Below are 26,704 nucleotides of genomic sequence, written 5' to 3' on the forward strand. Positions count from 1 at the left end.
TTGAGATTCTGCAAACTAGTGGATTAGCTCAGATGTCAGCACTGAATTATGATCCTTCAGCTGCTCGTGCTTAGCACGCCACCAGCATTAACTCCCTGGTCTTCCAGGGGTCCTTTAAATCATGCACAGCGATTATCATCTTATTGTGAGAGAGAGAGGAGAGCAGAGAGGAAAGTGGGGGGAAAAGGGGGAGGGGGGTCCACTCAAGCCCCCGGGGGGAGGCCGTCTGTGAAACCTTTAGCCTAAGCGTGCCTGAAGTTTCAGCAACAGGACGGGTAAATAAGACAGACCCGGATAAAATCCAGCCGGCTGGGCTCTTTGCACCTCCACACACATTTTACTTACTAAATTCTAACCATTATGCTATGATTCCCCTGCTGCTTAAGAATGTAAATTCACACAAGTGACAGTATTTCTGCCAAGCAATTTTCAGGCAGCCACTGGGTCTTATTTGTGAAACTGTGAAGGAAGAAGGCTGAATAATGTCTCCGAAATCTGGTTTCCTCTGTGTGTGAGGTGGAAACAGTCAAAGCTTGGAAATGACTGGGGCGCGGGAGCTTTTGGGGGCTTCTCACGGGCGGTTCAGCGGACTCGATGCTTCTATGGGTCACCCTGTTTGGTTGTAGGTATAGTCCCTTTGCCAAAGTTATTGTGCATTTGTATTTATACATATTCATATTTCAGTATCGATGTTTCTTAAGGAAAGTCTGGGAAAAAAAAAATCGCCTCACCTCTGAAAAGGGCCTTGGCTCAGGAGAATGGGCAGGAACTGTGAAGAGATTATGTGAACCTGAGGGATTACCAGAGGCTAGCCGACTTCCCCTCTGATCTTGCTTCCAACAGACAGCCTCATCGCATCCTTTATACATGTGTGTGTCATTCATTCACGGGAACAAAATTTTCCTGAGTAGTGGCGTATATCTGTCACTGTCAAGGGGCAGAAAGAGCATTAACCCTTCTATGTGTAAGACCAGGTCGTTAGGGTCTAACGGGGGCGATAAGAAAGACACACTGAACCAGTTAAGTTACAGAACGAGGCAGCAGGTGGTTACCTGCTGAAACGCATGCACAAGGGCCTCAAGTCTTTTCAAAAACAAGGTAAAATCAGTGGTACAGCAGGTGAATGCTCGACGTGTTGAGAAAAGAAGTGAATTAATGTTGAAATATGCCAGCATGGTTAGGAGTTCCCATCGTGGCTCAGTGGTTAACGAACCCAACTAGTAACCATGAGGTTGTGGGTTCAATCCCTGGCCCAGTTCAGTGGGTTTAAGACCTGGCATTGCTGTGAGCTGTGGTTTGGGTTGCAGACGTGGCTCTTGGATCCCATGTTGCTGTGGCTGTGGCATAGGCCGGTAGCCACAGCTCTGATTCGACCCCTGGCCTGGGAACCTCCATATGCTGCAGGTGCAGCCCTAAAAAGACAAAAAAATAAAAGAAGAAATGTGCCAGCATGGTTAGGAGAAGAACCCACCGAGGAAATGGGGTAGGTGGAGGTGGGGGTGATGGGGTGGGGATGGTGGAGAATTACCAGTAAGAGGAGAAAGGGGAACAGCACCCAGTAGAGAAGCCGTTTTGCTTTGAATAGAGTGTGATTGATTGCAAGGACTTGGGACGAAGAACTGGGGGCACAGCTGTGGTGAGGGGCCTGCTGTGTGAAGGTGGGGAAACCCAAAGTCAAGGCCAGCCCTGCTGCTCTCTAGTCACTCCACCTTGGACAAGCCACTTGAACCTTTCTGAGCCTCCGTTTCTGCATCCTGTGCAAAGATTAATAAGACCTAGCTCATAAGCATATAGCAATGATTAAATTATGAGTGCATATCAACATGCTTTGTAACCTGTACAGCATTATGCAAATGTGACTTACAATTATTATCATTAATAGCGGTAGTAATGAGATCTGATAGGAGAGCATAGGTGTGGAAGATCTTTGAGTATCTGGTTGTGGCACCAGTGTCTCCTCAGCAGATCACCATCATTAAAATTCCCTGCTGTAGACAGCTGCCTGCTGATCTGTGCTGACTTTGGCCTTGAAGAGGTCCCATGTTGGGGGGGGGTTAGACCAATGTGCTTCTGGATGGTTAAGGAGACACAAACTAGAATCCCTAAACTGGTCTAATTTGACTCCAGGGGTGGGTAGCTTCTAGAGCAATAGTCCTGGAGAATCTAACCTGAATGGGCTTCAGGGAGACGGGGAAGAGGAAGAGAGGGGGTCAGGAGGAGGGGAGGAAGGAGCTGTTCCTGGGCCATTGATGGGAAGACTGTCACAGGCTCCGCTCTCACTAGAAAGATGACATCAGCAGGAATAACAACAGCAAACCAGTGGTCCAGGCGCGCCCTGTTGATTCTGGGCTCTGGAGTCCTCGCCTCTCCTTCCCTGGCAGGCCCAGTATGTTCACCACAGTCCCTGGGGAGGAAGAAAACGCTGTACAGAGTCTCAGATTAACATGATCTTGAGGTGCCTGATGTGCTGTGGAGGTGGCGCAGAAGTGCCCCTGCCATCTTGCAGAAGTGTTCAACAGAAGATGTTTCAGGGCCAAAAGGAGGCAGTGAGGTTTTCTCCTCAAAGGCCATCTTATTCTCTGGGCAAGTGGCCGCCATGCTCCTCCCTGAGCTGGATTTGCTGGTACAGGTCCCCACACCTATGTCTACAAGGCATGGGGCCTGCCAGCAGGAATAGGAACTCGGTCTCCCACAGAGTACTGATGTATGTAAAAGCTAATCAGGAGTTCCCATCATGGCGCAGGAGAAACGAATCCCACTAGGAACCACGAGGTTGCGGGTTTGATCCCTGGCCTCGCTCAGTGGGTTAAGGATCCGGCATGGCTGTGTTGTAGGTTGCAGACACAGCTCAGATCTGGCATTGCTGTGGCTGTGGCATAGGCTGGTAGCTACAACTCTGATTGGACCCCTAGCCTGGGGACCTCCATGTGCCATGGGTGAGGCCCTTAAAAAAAAAAAAATCAGAAATAAATAAATAAAATCTAATCAGCTGAAAGATATGTTCTTCAAACAACATTTGTCTGGGTGAAACCTTAATTTCCCAGTATGTGTATGTTCTCTGCTAAACCCATAGCCTTTGTTAGTGATGATGACAGCACCTCTCTCACTGGGGCTGCGTTTGCCTGGCTCTCTAAGAAAGGCCAATGCAGGGAAGCGAGAGTGAGGAACAGGCCGCCTGGATCACCCCTCCTCAGCCACCATTCCCTCAGCCACCATTCCTCGTTCTGCTCGAAGTTCGATGCTGGGCTTCCAGTTGCATTTACTAGGGCCAGGCATCATCTAGTAGCACTGCTGGAGACAGAAGGTTTTAAATGTCTTCCATTTGGACAGCGCCCAGCCAAGATTATAAAGGCTTGAAGCATAAACCACCTGGCCAGAATCATCCTCTAGTCTAGCATCCACTTCATCCCCTTCTTATTCAGTTCATGAGAGTGCACTGGCCCTCTGGGTAAACCATGGATGAATAAAACGTGGGTCTGGCCTTCCTCTCAAAATCTAGGGGGAAAAGACAAGCACAAATAAACCAGTCAAGACATAAAGGCCAATGACGCCCACCGGCTGCCATATGTAAAAAGCACAAAAGAAGCAAAGCAGGGAAATAGGCAGGGGGTACCTACTTGATGCAATACTCAAGAAAGGGCTTCAAGCGGATGCAGCATTCGAATCACGGCTCTGAAGGAGCCTTAAAAGTGGGACACACACGTCCATGAATAAACAAAAGACACCCAAACTCTCCCAGCTTTCGGCCACATGGGCCACAACTGCCAACTGGTGTCTCTCTCCCCCAGGCATTTACCAGGAACCTCTGTTTGGGTTTGTGTCCCCCGCAGATGACCGGAATTTCTTGCGGCTGCAGAGTGATGGCCGGAGAGAGGGCCAGTACGCGCGGCTCATCAGCCCGCCCGTCCACCTGCCCAGGAGCCCCGTGTGCATGGAGTTTCAGTACCAAGCCACGGGCGGCCGCGGGGTGGCGCTGCAGGTGGTGCGCGAGGCCAGCCAAGAGAGCAAGCTCCTCTGGGTCATCCGCGAGGACCAGGGCAGCGAGTGGAAACACGGGCGGATCATCTTGCCCAGCTACGACATGGAGTACCAGGTGGGGTGGCGACCCGAGACGATACGGAGATCCAAGGGGATCGTTGTGATCTGTATTTCAGTATTTCAAAGGGCCGTGCCCATTCATCATTAGGGAACGCGGTTAAGCGCCGCTGTTTTCATTGTGTTTCTCACGTTACCATGGCAACTAAATGACACTCTTATTTGTTATTCAGAATGTGCCTATCTCTACCCCCAGACTAGCTTCTTTGTTCCTCTTATTGCCTTTTATATTGCTGAAATCTTCTCCAACAAATGTTTCTTCTCTCCATTTTATTTTAGATTGCTACCAGGTAGGCTGACAAAGGGACACAGAAGCCAGGGAAACAAACACAAACAAACCCTCCACACGCAAGGGAAGAGGCCTGTGGAGCCCCTCAGACTCCCAGGAGGAGGAGAGGAGAGCAGCCTCCTAGCCCTGGCCCAGCGAGTGTGAACACGGAAAGGGGAGGGTAGCTGTATGTGCTCAGGGGCCAGCAGACCAGAGCGACTCCTAAGTGAGTGGTTTCTCTCCCACCAGCTCCAGGAGCTGAGTTCTATTATCTCTGCCCCCACAGAGCAAGAGACCGAGGCACAGATGGGGACACGCAGCTGTGGCTGAAACTTGGGTAGGAGTAGGCACACTGTGGAAGAGGTGACTGAGAACCAGCCAAAGCATTAACCTGCTCCTCCCCAGACAAGAAGCAGCAACAGATGGCTGGTGAGGCGGCCAACTGCTCGCTCAGCTTGCCAGAGGACGTGTGCTCTCGTTTGCGGAGAGAACCGGGGGAGGGCGAGAGTGAGGGCTGCCTGGAGACCACAGAGCAGAGGGGCTCCGTGTGCAGCCTGCAGTCCTGCTCGCTCGCCCGGACCCCTAAGGCATCCTGAGCTCCTCCCCGCCCCCACCCGCCTTCCCATTCAAATGCAATCTCCTGTGTTCAGAGCACTGTATTGTCAGCACCTGTTGGCATGTTGTTTTTTACATTTTTTATTTTTTATTTTTATCATTTTTTATTACTCAATGAATTTATTACATTTATAGTTGTACAGGGATGATCACAATCCAATTTTAGAGGATTTCCATCCCACGCCCCCAACATATCCCCCCACCCTCTCCCCGCCCCCAAACTGCCTCCTTTGGAAATCAAGTTTTTTCAGCATCTGTGAGTCAGTATCTGTTCTCCTGTTGGCATTTTTGTCTCACAGAAAGGTGGTGAGATTCTCCGGGCAGGGCTTTTGTAACTGTCCTGGTGCCTGGCACATAGGAGGTACTCAGTAAACTAGTGGGGAGGGAAAGGCACTTCCCTTCTAGTTGTAATAATGGAGCCACAAGCCAGCATTACCCCCCAAAGTGAATCAAACCTGTCTACTGCATTTCTTCCCTTCCCCCGTCCTGCTCAAGTCCTCCGAGTTTCCAAATGCCTGGATTGGGCATTTGAAAGATTCATGAGGGAAAAACATCAACAGCAGCTACGGAAATTCCAGCTCTCCTTTAAGCATGCTCTGATTGTGGTCCTTTTAGTCAATACCTCCTAATTACTGGACAACAATATCCATCACTTTCATACGTATATATACACACATACATATGTATATATATATCTATATTAATCCCTTCAAATATGCCTTTAATTTGAACCAACTCTTTTTAAATTAAGATTTCAAGCGCCATGGCCATGTGGTCCACAGATGTGTACCAGGTGCAGTAACACACACATACGCGCACACACCTTAAGCTGCAGTTAACAGAAAATTGGAAATCATTGCACTGTTCGGGCCAGCAAGCTCAGTTAACCATGACTCTTTTTCTTTTGGCTTCTAGATTGTGTTCGAGGGAGTTATCGGAAAAGGACGTTCAGGAGAAATTGCCATTGATGACATTCGGATAAGCACCGATGTCCCACTGGAGAACTGTATGGGTACGTGAATATCTGTCTCTTCGTGGCTCTTCCAAGGGCTGGGATGTATAAGAGGAGACTGCACATCATTTTCAAACACAGCTGTTACCCAGTGGGTGGGGCAGTGCCAGTCTGTGCAGGAGGCCAGGGGGGAATGCAGCTGTGTCTTAGGCTGCATTCAGGACGGGAGAGGTGTGAGATGAGGGGAGGGCTTCTGTCCCCACTCCCATTCCGAAATAGACATGCACTGAGGATATGGAGATTCAGGGTGCCAAGACCCCATCATCAGGCTCCAGCTTTTAGCAAAAAAAATGCTGGAGGACAAGAGCAACTGCCAGTCAGAATTACATGCTGGAAAGGTTTGATGGATTTAATGGAAGCCTTCGCTGGTGAGCAAAAATAGTACATACGTTATATCAGAGTGATAACACAATTACCCAAGTCGTTCTTTTACATGAATGAATGGCAGGGCAAACCATGGCATGTAGTGTCAGAGTTTCGATCTTGCTTTGAAGCTAATACCTCTAATGCCTCAGGTCCCAAAGTTGTAGGATTAAACGTTGCATGTCAGGTGACCAGCACGGGAAGGACACTGTCACCTTGGGCAGAAGTGCTGAGCAGCCAGCCCACCTGAGATGCATGTATTTCACCTAGTTCACCCCAAGGGCCATCTCCCATCAGAGCCATGGACATTCCCCAAAGCAAGAGGGAATCCTGAGAAGGAAGGAGACCGACTTCCAGTCTGCAGAGTGACTGTAATAACTCACCAAGTGCTTTTCTTGGCACTTGGGTCCCGGGTGTGTGTGTGGGGCTGATGATATCAGAAGCACCTGGGACCACCCTAGTCCCTTCAGGCAGCTCTGCAGGCCGGGCATCTAAAAGTAATCCAGGCTCTGAGAAAGTAATCAGTGGTAAGTGACTGATTACAATGCTTCGGGGACCCATTATGCTATAAAGGACTTTTTGTTCCCAAGCAACTTTGAGAATCTTTTCCCCATCCACCTGGCCTCCATGATAATGATGTGTTGGACATGGGCTAGAGCCTGTAGAGAACCTGGGATCCTTTCCATGGGGTAGGACAAAAAAGCTCGAGGAAACTCCTCTTCACCATACCCCGTGTTCACCTTCTTTCTTCCCCTTATCTAACTCAACGTTTTTTTCTGTTTCTTTTTCCAGAACCCATCTCAGCTTTTGCAGGTGAGAATTTTAAAGGTAAAAAAAAAAATTTTTTTTTGTAATAAATTTCTGCATGCCTTTTCCTTTCCCCCCAAGTGATGTGAATTTCGTGGAGGCAGTAAACCTCCAAAGTTGACAAAGCTTTTAAGAGAAAATAGATGCCACCTTTTTCACCGCTAGATGGCGCCAACAACACCTGTAGAGGCGGGGAAAGGCGGATTGAGATCCTCACTGTCTCTTGTTTAATTAAAGTTTAGAAACCTATAATAGAGACAAATAGGTTACAGATAAACCTTTCAGCCTCGCATTGTCCAACGGAGAGCAATGAGGCTGAAAATGCATGAGTGGTGAGAATGGAGAGGCTGTGGGGAGACGGAACAAAAAAAAAAAAAATCAGTAGTAAATTAAAAGTGAAATGAGGTGGCAATGATTTATTTTTGCCCAAAGATGCTTTCTTTCCAGTTACAGGGTAGCAAGGCAGCGGTCTCAATTAACCCTCGGGGAGGTACACTGGCAGGCAGTTGTGTGAGGGACGAAAGTTGGGGGAAAAACACAGGAATGATAATCCTAAGGAGGAAAAGCTGCAGAATTCAGGAGCTGGTGTCTGATAAAAGGAAGAAGGAAGCACATTTGGTGACTGGAGTTAAAGCTCTTGAAACACAGGACTGAGCCACAGAAAAGGGCATTTCTCCCTAAGAGAGTAAAAGAGAGAGCAGAGCAAAGAGAGAGGAATGTAGGATGCTTGCCTTGTCCCGGGAGAGAAGAAAGACCGCCAGGCTTGGGGGTGCTAATGTCTGTCCTGCTTAAGGCAGCAGATTCCACGTCTCGCCCTCTTTGCAGTCCTCTTCATTGACACCCAGGTTCCAAGGCTAAGCATTTAGAAGCCCCTTTAGGAATTCCTGTTGTGCCTCAGCACATTGAGAACCCGACATGGTGTCTGTGAGGATGCAGGTTCGATCCCTGACCTCCACCAGTGGGTCAAGCATCCGGCATTGCCACAAGCTGCAGCATAGATCACAGATGCGCCTTGGATCTGGTGTTGCCATGGCTGTGGCCTAGGCCTCAGCTGCTGCTCTGATTGGACCCCTAGCTCAGGAACTTCCATGTGCTGCAGGTTCGGTCCTAAAAAGAAAAAAGACGCCCCTCTATAAGTGCTTCACTGGAGTTGGCCTGGGCACACTCAGAGACACTCACCCTCACCTAATGACAGAACCTATTTTATGCAAACAATCGTGAGGGTTACTGTGCCCTGTTTGTATTGGCTGGCCTTAACGCCCCAGGTGGCAGCATTTCAGAGATAAGGAAAGTCATTTTTATATCTGAAGTCTAGACTCGTTGTCTTCACCCTCATTAATCTGTCCAGCTCCTGCCTAGAAAGAGATGAATTCCTGGTTTGCCACCTAGCTGCGTGCGCTCCCTGACTCCAAATCATCTCGTCCAATTTGCCACTCATCACCCACAGCTCTAAGTCTGTAGATGAGGAGGAGGAATGGGGAATGACAGACCTACACAGAATATCTTTCTTTCTCACTGCCACCCACCCTGCCACCCGCCTCCCTGGACCCCACCCCCTCTCCCCATTGCACCTTTGAAAGTATTAAGAGTCTTCATGTGCCTGTGTTGGTGCTCTTTGGGTGTGAGATTTATGTTAATGCAAGTCTAAAGTATTGAAAGGAAGGCTAAGATCAAAAGCGAACGGCTTGGATTACAGTTGAAATTCAAGTTCTAACCTTCAGGACCCAAGGTAATGTTGATGCTGGGAAAGTGAGACCTGCTTATGTGGTTTCACGTGACTTTTACTGATTGTTGAGACTCAAAGCTCGCAGGAAAGGCTGGTTAGAGGCTGACAGCCACCGCTGCAGACACTATGCTGCGTGAGCACGCACGTCTGGGTCCATGATGGACAAGTGAGGTGGCTAAGCACTTTACTTCTGTAAGAGAATAAACAAACCAGGGCACATGTGCTATCCTGGAGGCTGTGTTTACCGTGAAGCTTCACAGGCCAGTCATATTCTCTTGCAAAAAATATATAAATGAAATATCCTCAGAGCCGCAGTGCTCACTTAGCCAAAATAAACACAGGGCTTAGGGACTTGAAGGTAAGAATTTCCAGTGCACTCCCAACGGGCTGGTTTGGGGGTTAAGCAAAGGCAGTACACAGTGGCATGGATTGGCCCATGGCTGTTGTCTTGGGAAATAACGAGCATCTTTGGAAGGAGGAAACCAAGTCATGGGGAGCAGAGACTTGGCCGAGGAGTGGAGAGCAGGATGGGAATGGAGAGTGGCCCGTGGTGATCACACGGGCAAGTGTGACATGAAACTCTGACTTGGCAGCCAGATGAACCCGGGGAGGAGGCTTCTATCAGGCTGAGGCCCCTCTGACTTGAGCGCGCACCCTTGTGTTTTGACTTGAGCGAAGCCTTCCATTTGGGAGAGGAGCGAGGACCCTTGGCTTTATCTCATCTAGTGACCGCCCCTGGCAGCGGCAGCCCTCTCTTGGGGGGAGCGTGGATGCCTTGGGGATTAAATAGGGCTTTTCACGCAAAAAAAAAAAAAAAAAAGAGAGAGAGAGAGAAACAGAGAAATCAGGTTTGGGCAAGCAGGATATGCAGAGTTAATGGTGAAACACGATTAACAACAGGCACATGCATTGTTAGAATGGTTTGGTTTTGTATTTTGGGATTTTTTTTTTTTTAATGTGGGTTGTTTTTCTTTTTCATTGTAAATTAATCATGAGACAGAAGCAATCTTATTCTTCAGAAGAGGCCAGTGTGTACTAGATAAATCTTCAAGGAAATGCAATAAAAGTGGCCTCTGGACCGGGTCTTATTAAATAATCCTGATCTTTTCTATTTTGAAGTGCCTTTCGTTTTCTGCCTTTTACTCGTTTCTTGCCATGAGACATTTTCTTTTTATTCAAATCCCCTTGTGGTTTCTGCTTGGTGGGGATACTTTGATTGTGTACTGGGGTATGAGTCAGGAGTGATGAGAAACAAGCCACGGCGAAGAAGAGAGCTGTGTAGAGAAGGGACAAGGAGGAGAGAGAATGAATAAGCTGTGTGGTCATGTGATGTTTAAAAAGACTTTGCCGTTGTTCTAAACAATGTAATCTGGGTGTGCTTTTCTTTTTCCTTTCTTTCTTTCTTTTTTTTTAAGCCCTGGCTGTAGACACAGTGCCGTCATGTATCTTTTTCTAGAACTTGAGCTTGAACAAATGAAAAAATGTGTGTAAAGGGTTGGGGGAGGGATAGACCCACCAAGCGGTGTCATTAAGGGGGTGGACTATTTTTTTTTTAACCAATACTTTCATTTCTCAATAAAAGTAAAAAGAATAATAAGGAAGCCAGGAAACATATAGAAAGCCCATAATCAGAGTACCATGATTGTCAATCAGGTGATGATGTTTAGCCGGTCTCAGGGGAAGAAGGAGTTCTTGCTCTTATGAGAGGCTGTGGGCTTTGAACAAAGCAGGAGGAGAGAAGCAGAGTCTGCTCCCCTACCTGTCAGAGACCTGGCAAAATCCCAGGCGTGAGCAGTAGTGAGACTGAAGGATTCAGAAGTGCCATGTCCACCACTGACAGATGCTAAAAGGAACATCACTAGCTCCTACTCACAGCTGTAAACGTGGGTTTTGTGTCTCAGACTAGGTCCTAGGGCTTCATCTCTTGGGCTTCACTTCCATAGTCCTCTGAAGTTCTCTTCCAGGTAAAACCAGGCGGAAGTGGACAGCACAGGCGGTCTCCTGGATGGAGAGGGGACCCATTTTGGGGAAATGACAGAGCTGGCCAGGGTTTGACCCTCGGCATCGGGTTTGGAGTTCTGTTTATTTGGTATCAACGGACCCATCCCTGCCGTTTCCCAACCCCATCTCTCCTTCCATCCCCACCCTCATTTCCATCAAGCTGTCAAAGCAGCTGCTTCCCCGAGGCTTTGCCCCTCGGTGTAATGACCCCCATCCCAGGGCACTGGACCTGGGGTTGGCCTCGAATGCCCTCTCTCTTTGGCTTCTCTTCCTCCTCTGGCTCTCTCTGCTAGAAGCACTCCCGAGACACAGCGAGGGTTGCATGGCATCCTTGCAGTAATCCTCTGATGAAAGGCAGAGACGTATTCCTAAATTCTGCCAGGGCTCCAGATAGGCAGCTGCGGGGTGTGATTCCCGCTCCCTGACCCCCTCCCCCAGGGTCCCCAGCTGCCAGATTAGGGCTAGCTGTTGCTGAGCTGGGAAGCATGGGGGTGCAATGTGTGTGAACCACTCACTGCCCGGCTCCCGCTGCTTGCCTAAGGGGACACAACCACCAGCGAGGCATCTTGTGTGAGGTTCTCCCATCCCAGAAGCCTGACACGCCCCCTTCCTCCCCCAAGTTTACCATTTATCTAAACAGCTGCCAACGTCAGTTTCTCTAAGGGGAGAAGAGATTCTTTTACGCTGACTTTTCCCCTCGCCAAGGACAGAAAGGACAAGCCTTAGTTTGCAAGAAGTAGCCCAAGTGCCACTGAAGAGAGGACAAGCGTCTGAGGCTTAGCCAGCCACGAATCTGAATGCAGAGGCATTTTAGACAGAGTAGAGGAGCCACCGGGTTCCCACTAACCTAGCGGAGACCTTCCCGTGTTCCCCCTACAGACAAACGCCCTGCTTCCCAGGCAAACCCAGAGAGTCCCTTTGCAGGGATGTTTTGTGCTTCTACATTCTTCTTCCAAACAGATCAGAGGGCGTGACCACATTCTTCCACTATCTTCTGTAAACTTTTCCAGAGGAGCCAACCTTCTCTTTTGTTTGTTTAATCTCTCAAATTAAATAAACCTTTTATCTGCAAAGCCCCCTTCACCCGGCTCTCCACTTTCTACCTCTCCATAAAAGATTGCAGACAGGCCAGCCCTGAAAGCAGTTCTTCTTTGCAAGGAGTCTTTTTTTTCTTTTTTTTTTTCTTTTTCCCTTCCAAGAGAGATGATTTACCTTTGGTGTCTTTCGAAACATGTCTGTGGAAACCTGGGAGACTCCGGAGGATGTGTCATCGGCCTAGATGTAGGAGATGCTTCCTCTTTGCAGTGGTTCCGTGAGAACTTGCCTGAGACCATTCTTAGGTTCAGACAGACGCAAGAGGCGGAAGGGGACAGGGCTGCTTCTGTTTCTGTTCCTCCCTGCTTAGAACAGGGCTCTGCACACTTTTTCTGTAAAAAGACATAGAGGAGGCTCAGTGAGTTAAGGATCTGGCATTGTTGTGAGCTGTGGTGTAGGTTGCAGAGGCGGCTCGGATCCCACATTGCTGTGGCTCTGGCGTAGGCCTGTGGCTACAGCTCCAATTCGATCAACCCCTAGCCTGGGAACCTCCATATGCCATGGATGCGGCCCTAAAAAGAAAAAAAAAATTAAAGGGACGGATAGCAAGCACGTGGGGCCTCGTGACACGGTGTCGCCAGCACTCAACCCTGCCACTGCAGCACAAAAGCAGCCATGAGCCCTATGCAATGAGGGTAGCTGTGTTCCAAAATGTGGAGAAAGAGGCAAGGAGCCAGATCTGATTATCTGACCCCGAGGTCCCAGCACAGGCAGAGGATTTGGTCCACACGCTTCTGGTCCCAGTGCTGCCACTTCTCAGCAGTGTGAGCTTCCTCGAAGGTCTCTGAGCCATCTCTAGGGTTTTACCATGTACGGCTCTGCCCTCCACCTCAATTTTCCTCCAGGTCAAACCAGGAGCACATCACTTATCCTCTCAGGTTCTCAGCTCTCCCATCTGAGAGTCACAAGCAATAGAGCTGATTCACAGGAAGCCCGGAGCCCAGCCCCCAGAAGGTGTCCCCTCATTACAGCTGTAGTTCTGGTTATGGTCCCCAGTACTTATTAGTTCAGTAACCCTATTTGCACAATAGGAATGAAAGGAACCTACATGCTGTGTAATTTTTTTTTCTCCTCGTCTTAGAATTTCCTGTTTCTCAAAAATCCAAATCCCCCACCTTCACATCACCCCCCTTTCTCCAGGGGGGGCTCAGAACATTTGTGGCTGGAAGCCTGCTCGACCTTGCAAATACACTTGGGGTTATTGACTATTTAAATTTCTGTTTCTCATTCTCTTGCACAATGAGAAAATGTTGTGGAGAATTAGAGGGTGGAAATTAATGAAAAATAAAACAGGCATCAACAGCATTTTTCGTGGGGTGGGGAGGTATGTGAGCAAGTGGGGAAGTCAGAGCCATGAAAGGAGACATCCAGTCAGCACATCACCGGTGTTGTGCAAGGTTGAAGTCACCTGCGTTCTTCCTCCCATCCTGGGGGACATGGCCCAGGCTCCCAGGTTGTAAGGCAATGGCCTGGCCACCCCATATGGCTGATGGGGCACATGAGGCTAAAATACAGCCAGTCACCAACCTAGGTCACATCTGCCTGAAGAGGGTACCTTTTGGCAGTTTGACTAGAGGTGCAGTATGAGCTAACAGAACCTAGCACTTTCCAAGAATAACTATTCTATAAAGTACCAGTAGGTCATTAACATTTTCCCAAGGAGTTCCTGCCATGGCTCAGCAGAAACAAATCTGAGTAGTATTCATGAGGATGCAGGTTCAATCCCTGGCCTCGCTCAGTGGGTTGGGGATCCAGCGTTGCCATGAGCTGTGGTGTACGTTGTAGACTTGGCTTGGATCCCGTATTGCTGTGGCTGTGGTATAGGCTGGCAGCTGTAGCTCCATTTGACCCATAGCCTGGGAACTTCCATATGCCATGAGTGTGGCCCTAAAAAGCAAAAAAAAAAAAAAAAAAAAAAAAAAAAAAAAAAAAAAAAAATTCCCAGGGAACCTGAATGTTGGTTCAACATACATTCTTCTATCCATCTGTCCACCCATTCAACAACCCACCCACCCATCCACCCACCCATCCATCTACCCACCAGTCCATCCATCCATCCAGGCACACATCCATCCGTCTAGCCATCTATCTGACATTCCTGGGATTGCTGCTGTTATCTGGAGAGGTGCCTTGTAAGGAGATTTAATCCCTGCCGATCTGTCACCTTCCTTTTCTCTGGCTGGCAAACCACAGCCTCATTAGCCTACAGCCCCTGAAGCCACCACAAAGCCAGATTCCAAACCAGCAAACCCCGGCCTGTAGGAGCTGAGTCTCTTTAGCTGGAGATGTTCTAAGAAACTCCAACTTCGGGTCCCCTAAAATTGCATGAGGGGGGTGAGAGGAGGGTTGTTAGGTGTGGCCTCTCTGTTCTAACTCCCTTAACGTTAAAAGCGCGAATTCCCATAGGCTGCGTTCTCGTTTCTCCAAACAAATGTCCAAGGAAAATGTTTAAGGAGCCAATACAGTGTCTACTGAATGGCTTTTGTCACTGAAATTTTCTGCAGGATGACCATTTCTGGGGAGGGGAGTATTAGCAGAAAGGGGAAGAGGGTCTCCTACCTAAAGTGGAGTTTATCTTCCAAAGCAGAGCAGAACTTGAGGTCAGAGGTCTGTCCCTGATTCTGAAACTGTAATCCACGTAATAGGTTTTCTCCTTCTCCAGGGGGTCCCTGGTCCTCCCCACTGTGCCCCAACTTTGTCTTTATCATAAGCGACACTTTAGACCCCAGCCCCCGGTGCATTGAGCCCTGGGGGTTACATTTAATGTGGAAAATCTGCATTTTGGCTGAAGGAAAGCAAACCTTTGAACTGAGACTGTGTGGTGACGATGGGAACGTGAACAGTCGTGACTCTTTCCTGCCTGACAGAAACACGTGCCCCTGCCTTGTGGTCTGCCTGGGTGCTTCGGGCGGTCGCAGAGGGTGGGGGAGTTAAACCCCGTGGAGTTACTGCCTTGCGTTCCTCCCACCGGTGAGCTGCAGCCTCATTAGAGGATCAGCCCCACCGTGGAGCCAAATCGAAGTCAGAGGCAGACCTGAGGATGCCCTTTGGGGGCGGGGAGGCGTCACCGAGGAACTTCGAGCCCATGCCTGCACACTGTGTTGTTTCTCAGGCAGTCTTCTGAGCCCACATGAAACTCCAACAGCAGCCTGGTTGCCAGGCAGCAGCTCCTCTTGGTGACCTGAATAATGAGTTGACACCAGTTCCCTGTGACTCGCGAGCTGGCCATTTCAAGGAGCTGTTTGCAGTGCCTCGCTTTCCCTTTCTCTCCACTCCTATGCATGATTTTCAGTACAGTCACAAAGAGAGGGGGGAAGGAGGGCGCTTTCTAAAATATGGTAATGAAATCATTAAAAGATGGAAATGGTTTGGGAATAAAGGAAAAAAGGAGGAATGAAGAAGATAATGGGGGGGGTGGACTCTGGGATTCTGAGATCTTTCCACTGGGGGCTGTAGGTGCAGCTGCCAGAATATATGCTGTGCGACGAATCCTTGTCACTGCCCCTCCAACCCCGTGGCACTTCTGATGGCCTGAGAGGCTCCAGTGAACCCTGTACCTTGGCAGAACGGGATCCCTAAAACTAGAGGAACGAGGGCTTAAGAGCGGGGAAGGTGGGCAGGCTCTGGAAGATTTTCCAAGAAAAACATTCTCATCTTTCTAGCACTTCTGAGAAGACATCAGAAGGTCTGGCTCTCCCCTCAGCTATTTCCCAGATCAAAGAGAGGAGCTCTGGGGTTCGGGCTGCAGGAGTTGGCGAACATTGACTCAGAAGTAGGAGTCTTTACCTCAGTTCAGTCTTTTAATCATGAGCATTTACGAAGCGCCTTCTTGGTGCTTACCCTGAGGTAGAAGCCAAGACTAGAGTGAGTTCTGCTTGAGGAGCTCTGAGTCTCTTGAGGGAGAGAGACTGAAACTATAAATGAGCCTTCTCTCCGTCTTGAACAGAGAGACATCCACGGAGTAGGACTAATGGTGCACGGACAGACAGTAGCACCTGCCGCCCGTGGCTCCCACCTGGGGTACCCCATGGATAGAGAGGATGCATCTTTCTGGCCACCATCAGTTGACGTAAGCGGCTAGGGAGGAATTTTTCGTAGGTTAAGCGTGCATCATTTTTCAGAAGTGAAGATCATGTCTGGTTTCGGCAAGCTCCACAGCCCCTAGCCCCATTCTGGGCCAGATTCTCATCTGATGTAAATCGTTTGGAGAATCAGGTTGTAGCACTGTTTTGCATCAAGTGGGACTCTAGCCAGTCTCTCCCCAGAGTTACCCTGGGCTTAAATCTACGACATCATCTCCATGGTAACCAGAGGCTGGCCAGTGAATGTGGTTGCCTTCTAAATCCTCTGCTAGCTTCTCTCCCCTCCTCTGTCTTTTCCATGATTAGAATGAGCTCCCTCCCTCTGCTCTCACTTACTCACTCTCGCTCACACATACCTACTATCATTTTGCGCCCACATTTTTTTGGTTGCAACATCCTTCCAATCAGCTTTTTAAATCCTCCATTCAATTTAAAAAAAAAAAAAAAGAAGATGCGTTTAATCATTGCTTGACAGTGGTAGCTGACCTGTTTAGACAAGACCAGGCTGATTCAATGAACATGGAAGCCTTGGCAAACCAAAGTGGAATTCACCTTTAAGTCCAGCCAGCCTAATGAACACATTGAGAATGCTGGCCAGCCAGACCAAATACTGTATTTCCACCCATTTGGAGAATTGGTCCTATAGGAGCCCAGAAGTCATTTCAGCATCATGCACTTGAGTGTATTTGTGTGTGTGTGTGTGTGTGTGTGTATGTGTGTGTGATCATAATCTTTCTCTGTATTATAGAGTAATTGTGGTTTAACAGAAAGAAGAGTTTGGGAATCATACAACTCTTGGTTCATTGCCACACTTAGCACTTACGTGCTGCAAAACCATTCATTTAACTTCTTTGAGCCTCTGTTTCCTCATCTGTAAAATGGGTCTGACAGTACCTACCTCACAAGGTTGTAAGTAGGAAATAGCATCAATCATTGAAACGTGCTTGGCACACACTGAATACGTAGTACCACTTTATTCCCCTGTCCCCTTCCCTATCCGCTCCAAAGCATGTGTGTGTTTCTTTTCTTTCTTTCTTTCTTTTTTTTTAATTAGTTTTTTGATTAGTCTGCATGCTCTCAGCCTAGCAACACTCTTCTGTGTCTCTCCACCAGGGGGCACCCTCCTACCAGGGACGGAGCCCACAGTGGACACGGTGCCCGTGCAGCCCATCCCAGCCTACTGGTATTACGTTATGGCCGCCGGGGGCGCCGTGCTGGTGCTGGTCTCCGTCGCACTGGCCCTGGTGCTCCACTACCACCGGTTCCGCTATGCGGCCAAGAAGACCGATCACTCCATCACCTACAAAACCTCCCACTACACCAACGGGGCCCCTCTGGCGGTGGAGCCCACCCTAACCATTAAGCTAGAGCAAGACCGCAGCTCGCACTGCTGAGGGCCGAAGCAAGGACGGCACCCAAAAACAAACAAGAAAGACTGCAAACACGTTGCCTCGATTTTGCACTTTTTTTCTCCTCGCCTAGTCTCTGTGTGAACGCTCAGACATCTCTCTCTCTCGGGGCCCAAACCCTGTGCGCTCTTATCCATCCCGACCATTCTCCTTGGGTTCTTTTTTTCTTTTTTTTTTCCCCCCCCCTTTGGTTGCTTCCAACTCCCCCGCCCCCAACTCTAATGCTGCATCTTGGAACACGAGAAGCACTTCACAACTCAAGGCTCACCGTTTTCCTTCCGGAGACTGGTTCCCTGTGTCTTCCCCTTGCCTTATCCCGGCCCTCCTCCCGGTGGGCAGCCCGCCCGGAGACTCGAGGGGAGACCCCAGATCTGTGTGTTTGTACATAGTACACATCTGCGCGTGTGAATAGCTCTGTGTGTGCGTGGGTGTGAGAGAGAGACTGGCTCATTGTTGGGGGGGGGAGTGTGTGGGTGTGTTCAGAGAGGACCCCCTTTAACTCTTGTGTTACTTCTCCCGGGGTACCTGTTCCAGAAAATAATATACTGTACTAGTTTTGTTTACTTGGAGAAGAGATTGAAGCTTTTTGTTGCCTTATCTAGCTCTGGCTGGGTTTCTGTTGGCTACCATTGTCATCTCCAGGTACCTAAAAAACTAGAGGCCACAGTGAAAAGAATTGTGGCCCCTCCCGTTCCTCTCCCCATGCCCAACCCGCCTGACCCAAGAGGAAGGGTCCCCCGGTGCACTCAGACGTGACCCCTTGTCACGTCTCAGGCGTCTTTGAAGTAGCCACCATTGGGTGCGTGTGGAACCATCACGACTTCCAGCCCTGAAGCGAATCTGTCTCATGTTGCCTTATAAAAGAGAAGCTTCGAATGAATGTTTAGCTTTTATCGGTTAAGTCCAATCTTGGAATAAGTCATAGAGAATAACAAGACCGAGACTGATGTAGGAGAAGCTGTCGTCTTAAATTGAGAGCAGGAGGAGGTGGAGGAGAAGGAAGGATGGAAACGTTGTCTTTAAAAAAAAACAAAACAAACCCTCCTCACCAGGGGCGTTCGTTCCTTGTGCCCTGCTCGGGATGGGGTGGAGTAAGAAGGTTAAAAAGAACGTATTCTTTGATGTGATCTTGGTCATTGTAGTAGCGTTTGTAAACTATGGGGGGAAAGGGGTCATTTGCTTTCCTTTCATGGTGTTCATGTGTGCCTGAATGGAGAGCCACTAAAACCTAAGGCTCTTCACCTGAGGTATTTGAATATGATGAGAGAATAAAAGGTTGCCATTCTTTTTTTAATGTACCGATGTGCTCCCCCTTAAAACATTCGTGGCATCTGGCAAATACACCCTCCTAGGCTGGCCTGGCATTTCCAGATGTTGCTGCATCATCAGGAGAAGGTAAAATGAAGATAAATCCATTGCTGCCCATTTGTCCTCTCTAAGCAGTCAGTGCAGGGAGAGGGATGTTAGGGATAAATTGCCTAATGATATTGTACGAAGGATAGATTCAATAACAAAGTCAATTTCATTGATAGAAAGTGCGTATTTTAGCAAGATTCCCAGTGTGCTGGGGCTCCGCCTTGGGGGTGTTTATTTCTCACCTTCCTGCTAGGAACCCACTGGGGAAGTAGAAGATTCTCTCCAAAGAGGGTTGCCTGGGCTGAAAGCCTCAGGATACCTTCTGGGAACAAAATACTAATGATTTTGGGGGGGTGCTGCTTGGAAGAGAGAGACTCTTAGCTTTCTTTCAGAATATTCACATAGGTCCCTCCAACACACACACAGTCACTTTCCCATCTGGTTTGTTTCATCCCCCTGAAAGAATGGTGTTCTCCCACTCTTATTCTATTTCAAAGAGCTGGTCTGTCTCAACCACAGCAGCCCTACCAAGCAAAAAGATGAAAGGCTAGAGCATGAGCTACCTTGGGATTTCAAGAAGTGTCTTCCCCCAGCTGAAGATGGACAAAGAAGGATGGGGAGAGGGAGGAGGGGCAGCCGGGTACCATGGACACCTTAGGATGACTTCCTTGCCGGTCACTAAGGGCTTTTTATCTCAGGTGTCCACAGCCAGTGGTGCATTTGGCACCAGGCATTCCCTCAAAATGACTGACATCCCTCCAGGCACCTCGTGGAGGCCTGGTGTCAGGGAATTATACCCGGAAAGTCCAGCCAGTGTAGCAGCTGAGTTCCCATACACCCTTGAGGATTGCCCTTCTTTAAAAGAAGATAACAACTTTGCGAATCTGCTGTATCTTTATCTGATGCCCCATGTGGCGTCATCTTTATGTACATGCTGTCGTTGAGAATATGAGACTGCTCAAATCTTTGTGAATCCCATGATGCACTTCAGCTGGGGATGTCACAATCCTCTTTCCTGCTCCCTCCCTCCCTCCCTCCCTCTCATCTCTCTCTGTTCTCTCAGCCCCAGCAACTTTCATGGTATTATCCAGGTACTGTGCTAAAAGGGTAGCTCTTCTGTAAAATGTCATGCCTTGCCGCTTTAAAAAGCAAAATCCTGTATTCCATGGAGAGAGGGAAGGGTGACTCTCTTCTAAGAAAAATAGACTGGACAGGTGAATGCATGTATGCATGTTTAGAATTGCTTCTCAGAAGACAAAGAGGTGATAGCACTATAAATGAATGAATGAATTGAAGGTCTAGCTCAGGCTGGTCAAGTGTTTGCCTTAGAGCTTCCCTATTAACAGCTCTAGGAGGGGAACCCTGACCTCAGGGGTGGAAGGCCCTTCCTTGATGTTATGCTAGCAATTGCTATCCCCTAATTGCCTGTAAAGGCAGGAGAAAAAAACAAAGGATCATAGCATTGCCATTGATAAAACAGAATGCTGAAAATAAATTCTTTTCCCTTGTCTCACATGTTTGGAATGAAAGCCAGAATAGGATAGGAAATCCAGTAATAGTTCTGAGGTTGATACCCCATCTTTAAGAAGATCCTGTCTTTAAAATGAAACTAGCAGGCAAGTAAACACCAAAATTACCAAAGAACAGCAACTAAACAAGAAAACTTAAAAGATTTTTACTTCCTATTCTTATCCCCTCGCCCTATATCTGTGACATCTCTTGCATTTGCTCAGTTGCCTGTGTGTCAAAATATCTTGTGGACGTTGGAAATTATTTGAAAATGTATTGTGTGGAATGTAATAAAATGATGATATTTTTATACAAACACCTGGGTTTTTTTTTTCCCCCCCATCTTGGCTTGTGAGAACAAAGTTGAAATGTAGGCTTTGAACAAACCGATGTTTCCAGAGTTTACACATCACCTCTGAGCTATGAGGCATTTCTGTGGGAGGTAGGTGGGTTTCCTCCTTGAGGCTAAATGCCAGCTTTCCCTTCTTTTATTTTTATGACTTGCTTGTTAGGAGTTTTATCCAATTTGTGCAGCTGAGCCAACTTTTATGATTGGTGTGGGATTTTGCAAAAGTTGCTAAGTGCTAAATTGCTCCGTGTGATTCCACAAAATTTCTCTTGATGGCACATCCCTGGAGATTGGCGTCTACATTCAGAGGACCCCAGGGGGGAGGGGGACCAGCAAAGCTGAATCATGTACTCAGCTCTGCAGAGACAGATCACTTCCTTTGGTGAAGAAGTGGCGACATCTTACCCCTTGCCTCCCAAATTATGACTTCCACGGGGACGTGGCTCTCCAATTTATGAGCACTTTCCCAGACAAAACGGGAACTTAGAGCATGTTCAAGACTCAAAGACATTCCAGACTTCATTTTTTGGAGCAAATAATGAAGATACTTATATGATTGCTGTGAACCTGGAAATATCGTGGTGGAGCATTTTATAAAAGGAACAGTTCTATAAACACTTTGAGGAGAGAAACTTGGGGAAACATACTCAAAAAGCCAGATCTTGGAAGTTCCCATTGTGGCTCAGCAGAAACGAACCTGAGTAGTATCCTTGAGGATGGAGGTTCAATCCCTGGCCTTGCTCAGTGGGTTAAGGATCCGGCGTTGCCATGAGCTGTGGTGTAGGTTGCAGACACGGCTCAGATCCCGTGTTGCTGTGGCTGTGGCGTAGGCTGGCAGCTGCAGCTCCCAATCAACCCCTAGCCTGGGAACCTCCATGTGCCACAGGTGCGCCCCCCACTCCCCCAAGAAGGCCAGATCTTGTTGACAGGTATTTATCTTCTGGTTCTCTTTCTTGAGTAGGTAGTGAAATCGTTGCATAAAACGTCTCTATCAGATGGGTATTTATTAGGGGTGAAAAAAAATCTAGGAAAGGCAGTGTCCCAGCTCTTTGTGGTTCTAGATGGTGAGCAAAAGGGGCTACGGAAGGACCTTCCACCACCTCCTATTCATGACATGTCTTAGATGTTTTCCGTCAACCCAGAAGATTTCCTTGGAGTTGAGAACATTCCTAAAAGTCCCAAGAAAAGGGAAATCATCTAGGAGACCCAATTTCTGCCAGAATCCTGCTTTTCTTCCTCTCTAGACCTAAATCCTGAAAGGAGTGCTTTTTATAGCTGCCCAAGTGGCACTACAGGAAACAGGCTTCTGGGTTTTCAGATCTCACAGGAAGCATTGTCAGTACAGATGGCTCAGTATTGATGTCACTGTCTGTCCTGTGCAGGAGAATAGAGCAGAATGTCCACGGTTAGAGCATTGTTTCTTCCTCTAGAGACAAGCATCGTTACCCATTTTGTCCATGTAACATTTGGTTCTTGGAGCCGCAGTTGCAGCCTGCGCCATAGCTGAAGCAACACCAGATCCTTAACCTGCTGTGCCACATTGGGAACTCCACATTTGGCTATCCTTAAAGCTGTTTGTTCCTATTAGCAAAGGATGAAATGAAAGCTTCTCAAAAGGCGTTTATTTCAAGCTAGAACGAGGCTCAGTCAACAGTTTCGTGGGCTGGCCTGGGACCAAATTTGCCAGAGTGAATTCAATTAGCTATTGCTTGTGTTTCGTTAGCATTACTGGTTTTGGAGCCACCTTGGAGAATTTCATCACTGCTTTTCCTGCCTTGATTCTAATCCCAAGACTTATTCTGCAGGCACTCTCTGTTCCCCAAAAGAGCAGAGACTGTTAGGATTCTAATCTTAGGCGTCAAACACAGCACTGTTATCAGTATGATATTTCAGACCTAACCCAAGCATAAATGTTACAGAAATTGTCTTTCCACGGATCATAAACACCAGATGTCAAGGCTCAGTATGGTCCGTCTTGGCTCCTACCTGGCCCTTTATGCTGGTTTAAATGTGCATCCTTGTGGTGGAAGCAAGACACTGCCCTCCTAGCCTAGATACCCCCAGTCCGGCCAGTTGGCTGTGGCCCTGTGTTTGCTTTCATCACCTCCCTTCACTGACTCTGCAGTTGTTTTGCACAAACATTGTGGCCTTTCTGTAATCTTTGATGAAAAGGGCTTCATTTTTAAGTTTTCATTTGTCTGCGTTGTGGGCTCCACATCTGAGCCAAATTGCAGATCTGTAGGTGCGGCTTGTTTTCTCTCTTTGATTGTGTGCATCACTGGGACTCTCGCAGCTGTAATTTGCCTTTCATCCACTTCAATGACGGCCCAAAGAAAATACAAAACAAGACCAACCAGAGGAAAAGGAGGGGAGAGGGGAACACCAGCTGATGATCTGATTATCAGCAGGGGAAAGATCGCCTTCTACAAATAAATTAAAAACTAGGAATAGCGTAGGATTTAATTAAGCCTGACGTGGATCAGGTGCATTGAAGGACATCTAGAGGTTAGATGCAATCAGAAACCTGCACCCTTAGAAGGTGTCAGGCCACAGGCTTCAGCCAGAGCACATTTGCACTAACTGTGCGAAGGAGTTCCCTTTGACCCCAAACTTAAGCATGGAAGAGATCCAAGATTTGGGGACTTGCCACAGAACAACCCCCCTTTTAGCATGGTTTCTGCATACACAGTGCAGGATCTTGGTGCTTCAGGAAAGCAGCAGAAACCATTCTTGCCCCAAGCCCAGAGGGCAGGAGACACAGAAGCCTTCTGCTCTCTTCCCCGTAAAGTAATTGTTCTTGAGCTTTGCTGTCACTAACCTCAAAGCTCCCAATAAAAACTAAAGCCCCATGGGCATCGAACCAAGAAATAGGAAGAGTCCGCAATAGATATGCTGAGGCAGGACAGGGTGTTGAGGGGAGAAAACACCTGTTCTTGGGGGTTCATGACCAGAGTGGTGACTGATTCAGAAGAAGGTCATTAGGGGAAATTTTAGGATGGTACCTGGTGAGGTTTCTTCTCATTCCTTTTTAATTTACAAGTTATACATGACTGCATTCTCAAAAGTGCAAAAAAAAATTTTTTTTTAAAGAAGTCAATTTCATTGTTAACCATCCCACTCTCTTCCCCAGAGATAACCAAGAAAAACAGCTGGAGGTAGATAGTTCCAGGCCTTATTTTATACCTTTACAAATAGATACGGCATGTCTAATGATGTGGTTTGCTTTGGTTGGAGCTTGCTTTGGTCTTGTGTAAATGGTCTCACATTTGCTCACTCTGCTGAATAACTTGCTACTCTTCATTTGACAAAGCCTTGTAGACACTTTGGCCCAAGCCAACGGGGTTAGCCCATCCTTTTTAGCTATTGTCTAGCATTCTGTATCATGTTGATGTCTCATAGTTTATTAACTGCTCCCCTATTGGTGGCTTATCAGGTTATGTCTAGTTTTTCTTACTATGCTAAACAACACTGCAGTGAACATCCTCGAGGTTGTCTCTGTGCACGTTTCTCTGGGATGGAATATCTGGGTCAAATTGATGTGCCTGTTTTCATTTTAATAAATGCTTCAGATGGCTAGGGTTTGCTTTCTCAAGTGAGCCCGCCCTCATTTCAGAGGATAACAAACTCACGGACGTCCTCCATTTTATCCTCCGCCATGTGCACAAGCCACGTCATCTCTGCAATATTCTCTCTCTCTCTTTTTCTAAAGTGGGTGGAGTGCTTGCCAGGGAAGACATTGGGTGGTTTTAGCTGAAGAGAATTTTAATTTCAGGGACTACTATTTTTAATGCCAGTTTGTAGAAAATAGGGGACTGGCTCTATGTGGCATCTTGCTGGAGCTGTGGCCACTGTGGCCCAGGAGTTAATTCTCTCCCTGGGTTCAGCAGGCAGAGCCCTGTTCTCCATGATTAATGAGTTCCACTTGGTTTCTTCAAAGAGTGACTGGGCTGTGCCTTGCTGTTATTTATTTATGTTTTCTGCTAAAAAATTCATGTAAAAAACATCCTTTAAGGTCAGTGCACAGTATCCTGCTGCAAACTACAATATTCCAGCGGCCACAAGGAAGCCCACATGACAAAACAGTCTCCAGTCCTTGGGGCCTTGTGCCTGAGGCTCCCACCATGGCACTGGGAGGAGCAGATCTGCCCGGCTGACAGGAGGCGCCCAGCTTCTTTCCAAGGAGGTTCAGGGCTAATGTGACCCAGGGGAAGGTACTAGGAGGTGAGGTGGTTTCCAGGGGAAGGTTTCACCGTGCGGGCGAAGCTGGGAGTCCTAAGTGGCTCCAGCAGGGAGTGGCAAATAGAGGAGAAGCCAAGGGACTCGTTAGTTCAAAACACCGATGCCTCCAAGAGTTGCTGCCCTGATTCCTACTGTGCCCTAGGATGAAAGAGTCACAGTAATATGACTTTGAACATAATGGATAGTGTGGCCGGCCATACATGGACGTCTCTAGCATTCCCCAACCTGCCAAAAATCCAAGACTACTCCCTCTCAGGCATGAGGCTTGGATGTAACTCTCGATGCTTTGGGAAAGAAAGCAGCATGAGAGTGAAGTGTGGGTGAGCTGCAGATAAGTCATCAAACATATGTCATACACGTACCACCGTTGTTTTGTCTTCTATGTGTGATTGTGCAAAATTGAACCCTCTTAATATCATTAGCTAACATTGCCCAAAGGCAAAGACTCTGATCCGGACCAGGAACGATAGTCTACCATGTCTTGGCTTCCAACAGCAGCAGTTTCTTTCTTAGGTGGCAGGACTCAATAAGTGGCTGCCTGGACTGGAGTTCTCTGGAACTTGCTAGAGAGCAGCCAGCTCCAGTAAATGAAGGGAGTACAGGGACAGCTTTGAGCCTGAGGTGGCCTTGATCAAAGTCTTATTCTCAGTCAGCCCGCTGGTTACTGAGGCTCATACAGTCTGTTAAGAAACTTGGAGTTCCCGTCGCAGCTCAATGGTAATGAACTCAACTAGTATTCGTGAGGATGCGGGTTCAATCCCTGGCCTCGTTCAGTGGGTTAAGGATCTGGTGTTGCCATGAGCTGTGCTGTAGGTCACAGATACTGCTCAGATTCCGAGTTGCTGTGCCTGTGACGTAGGCTGGCAGCTATGGCTCGGATTTGGACCCTAGCCTGAGAACCTCCATAGGCTTCAGGCATAGCCCTAAAAAAATAAATAAATAAATAAAAAGAAAAAAGAAAAAAAGAAATTTTTCCTCTCTTTGCACCTCCCTACTACCATCTAGTCAGAGAGGAGAGGCCTAAGGACCTTGGGGCCAGTGCAGTCTCCTGCAGTCCTTGCCTAGGGCTCTTCCGAAGGCTGGTACTGGGGCAGGGAGATAGTCATTAGGACCTAGTCAGGGGCTGAGGTGAACTCTCAGAAAGCCCCCAGGGTTCCTCATCCACCTCAGCCAACTGTAAACCAAGAGGGCGAGCTCAATGACAGTGCTCATGGGAAGCCCTGAGCCCTCAGCATCATCACCACTTCCTGGCTCTGAACCCCTGATAGAGCCGCCCTCTCCTCCTCTTTCCCCAAGGAAGACCTGTCTGCACCTATCCACCTATCAGCGCCAGGTATTGTCCATCTTCAACCTCCAGCCTCCCCTTTCTGCACCTTCCTCCTCTCTTGGCAGCCCCTTTTCTTGTCTTCTGGCATTCTTAGACTTTCTCTGCCTCCCCTACCACCACCACCAAGGCCTTCTGCCAGAAAAGCATGTCAGGTTCCCGACACAAAGGCTTAATTGCTTGCTTCCTCCAAGTAATTGCATGTTTACAGGAGACCAAGCCTCAAGTTGGAGGAATCATTCTCTTATGTCATAACCACAATTTTTAATCACCAGCAAACTCTGGGCGGGGCGGGCGGGCAGGGAGGGCGTCATCCCTTGAATGGGCAGAGAGAGGAGGCTTTTAGGAACCCCTTACATCTTATCACAGAGTCATGGATCCTTGTGTTCAAAAGAACCTAATTTTTAAGCATAGCAAGCTCTCTTGGCGAGATACTGTGTGTAGAGAGTTTTTC

At 48.1% G+C, this 26,704-nt stretch overlaps 1 protein-coding gene across 4 annotated transcripts in view; it reads left to right on the top strand.

Annotated features, from left to right (window-relative positions):
• Window positions 1–26,704, top strand: part of NRP2 (neuropilin 2) — a 118,071-nt gene that overhangs the window by 79,913 nt on the left and 11,454 nt on the right. Inside the window, exons 13-16 of one of the 4 annotated variants that reach the window (XM_021076242.1) lie at window positions 3,831–4,093; window positions 5,894–5,990; window positions 7,146–7,166; window positions 17,178–20,656. In XM_021076242.1, the coding sequence (XP_020931901.1) occupies window positions 3,831–4,093; window positions 5,894–5,990; window positions 7,146–7,166; window positions 17,178–17,458 (662 nt within the window). In that variant the 3' untranslated portion in view covers window positions 17,459–20,656. Of the gene's footprint in view, window positions 1–3,830; window positions 4,094–5,893; window positions 5,991–7,145; window positions 7,182–17,177; window positions 20,657–26,704 lie in introns of those variants that run through there. The other 3 variants (XM_021076241.1, XM_021076239.1, XM_021076240.1) reach the window with 3 other exon arrangements.

The sequence above is a fragment of the Sus scrofa genome, chromosome 15, assembly GCF_000003025.6.
Source record: "Sus scrofa isolate TJ Tabasco breed Duroc chromosome 15, Sscrofa11.1, whole genome shotgun sequence".
NCBI lineage: Eukaryota > Metazoa > Chordata > Mammalia > Artiodactyla > Suidae > Sus > Sus scrofa.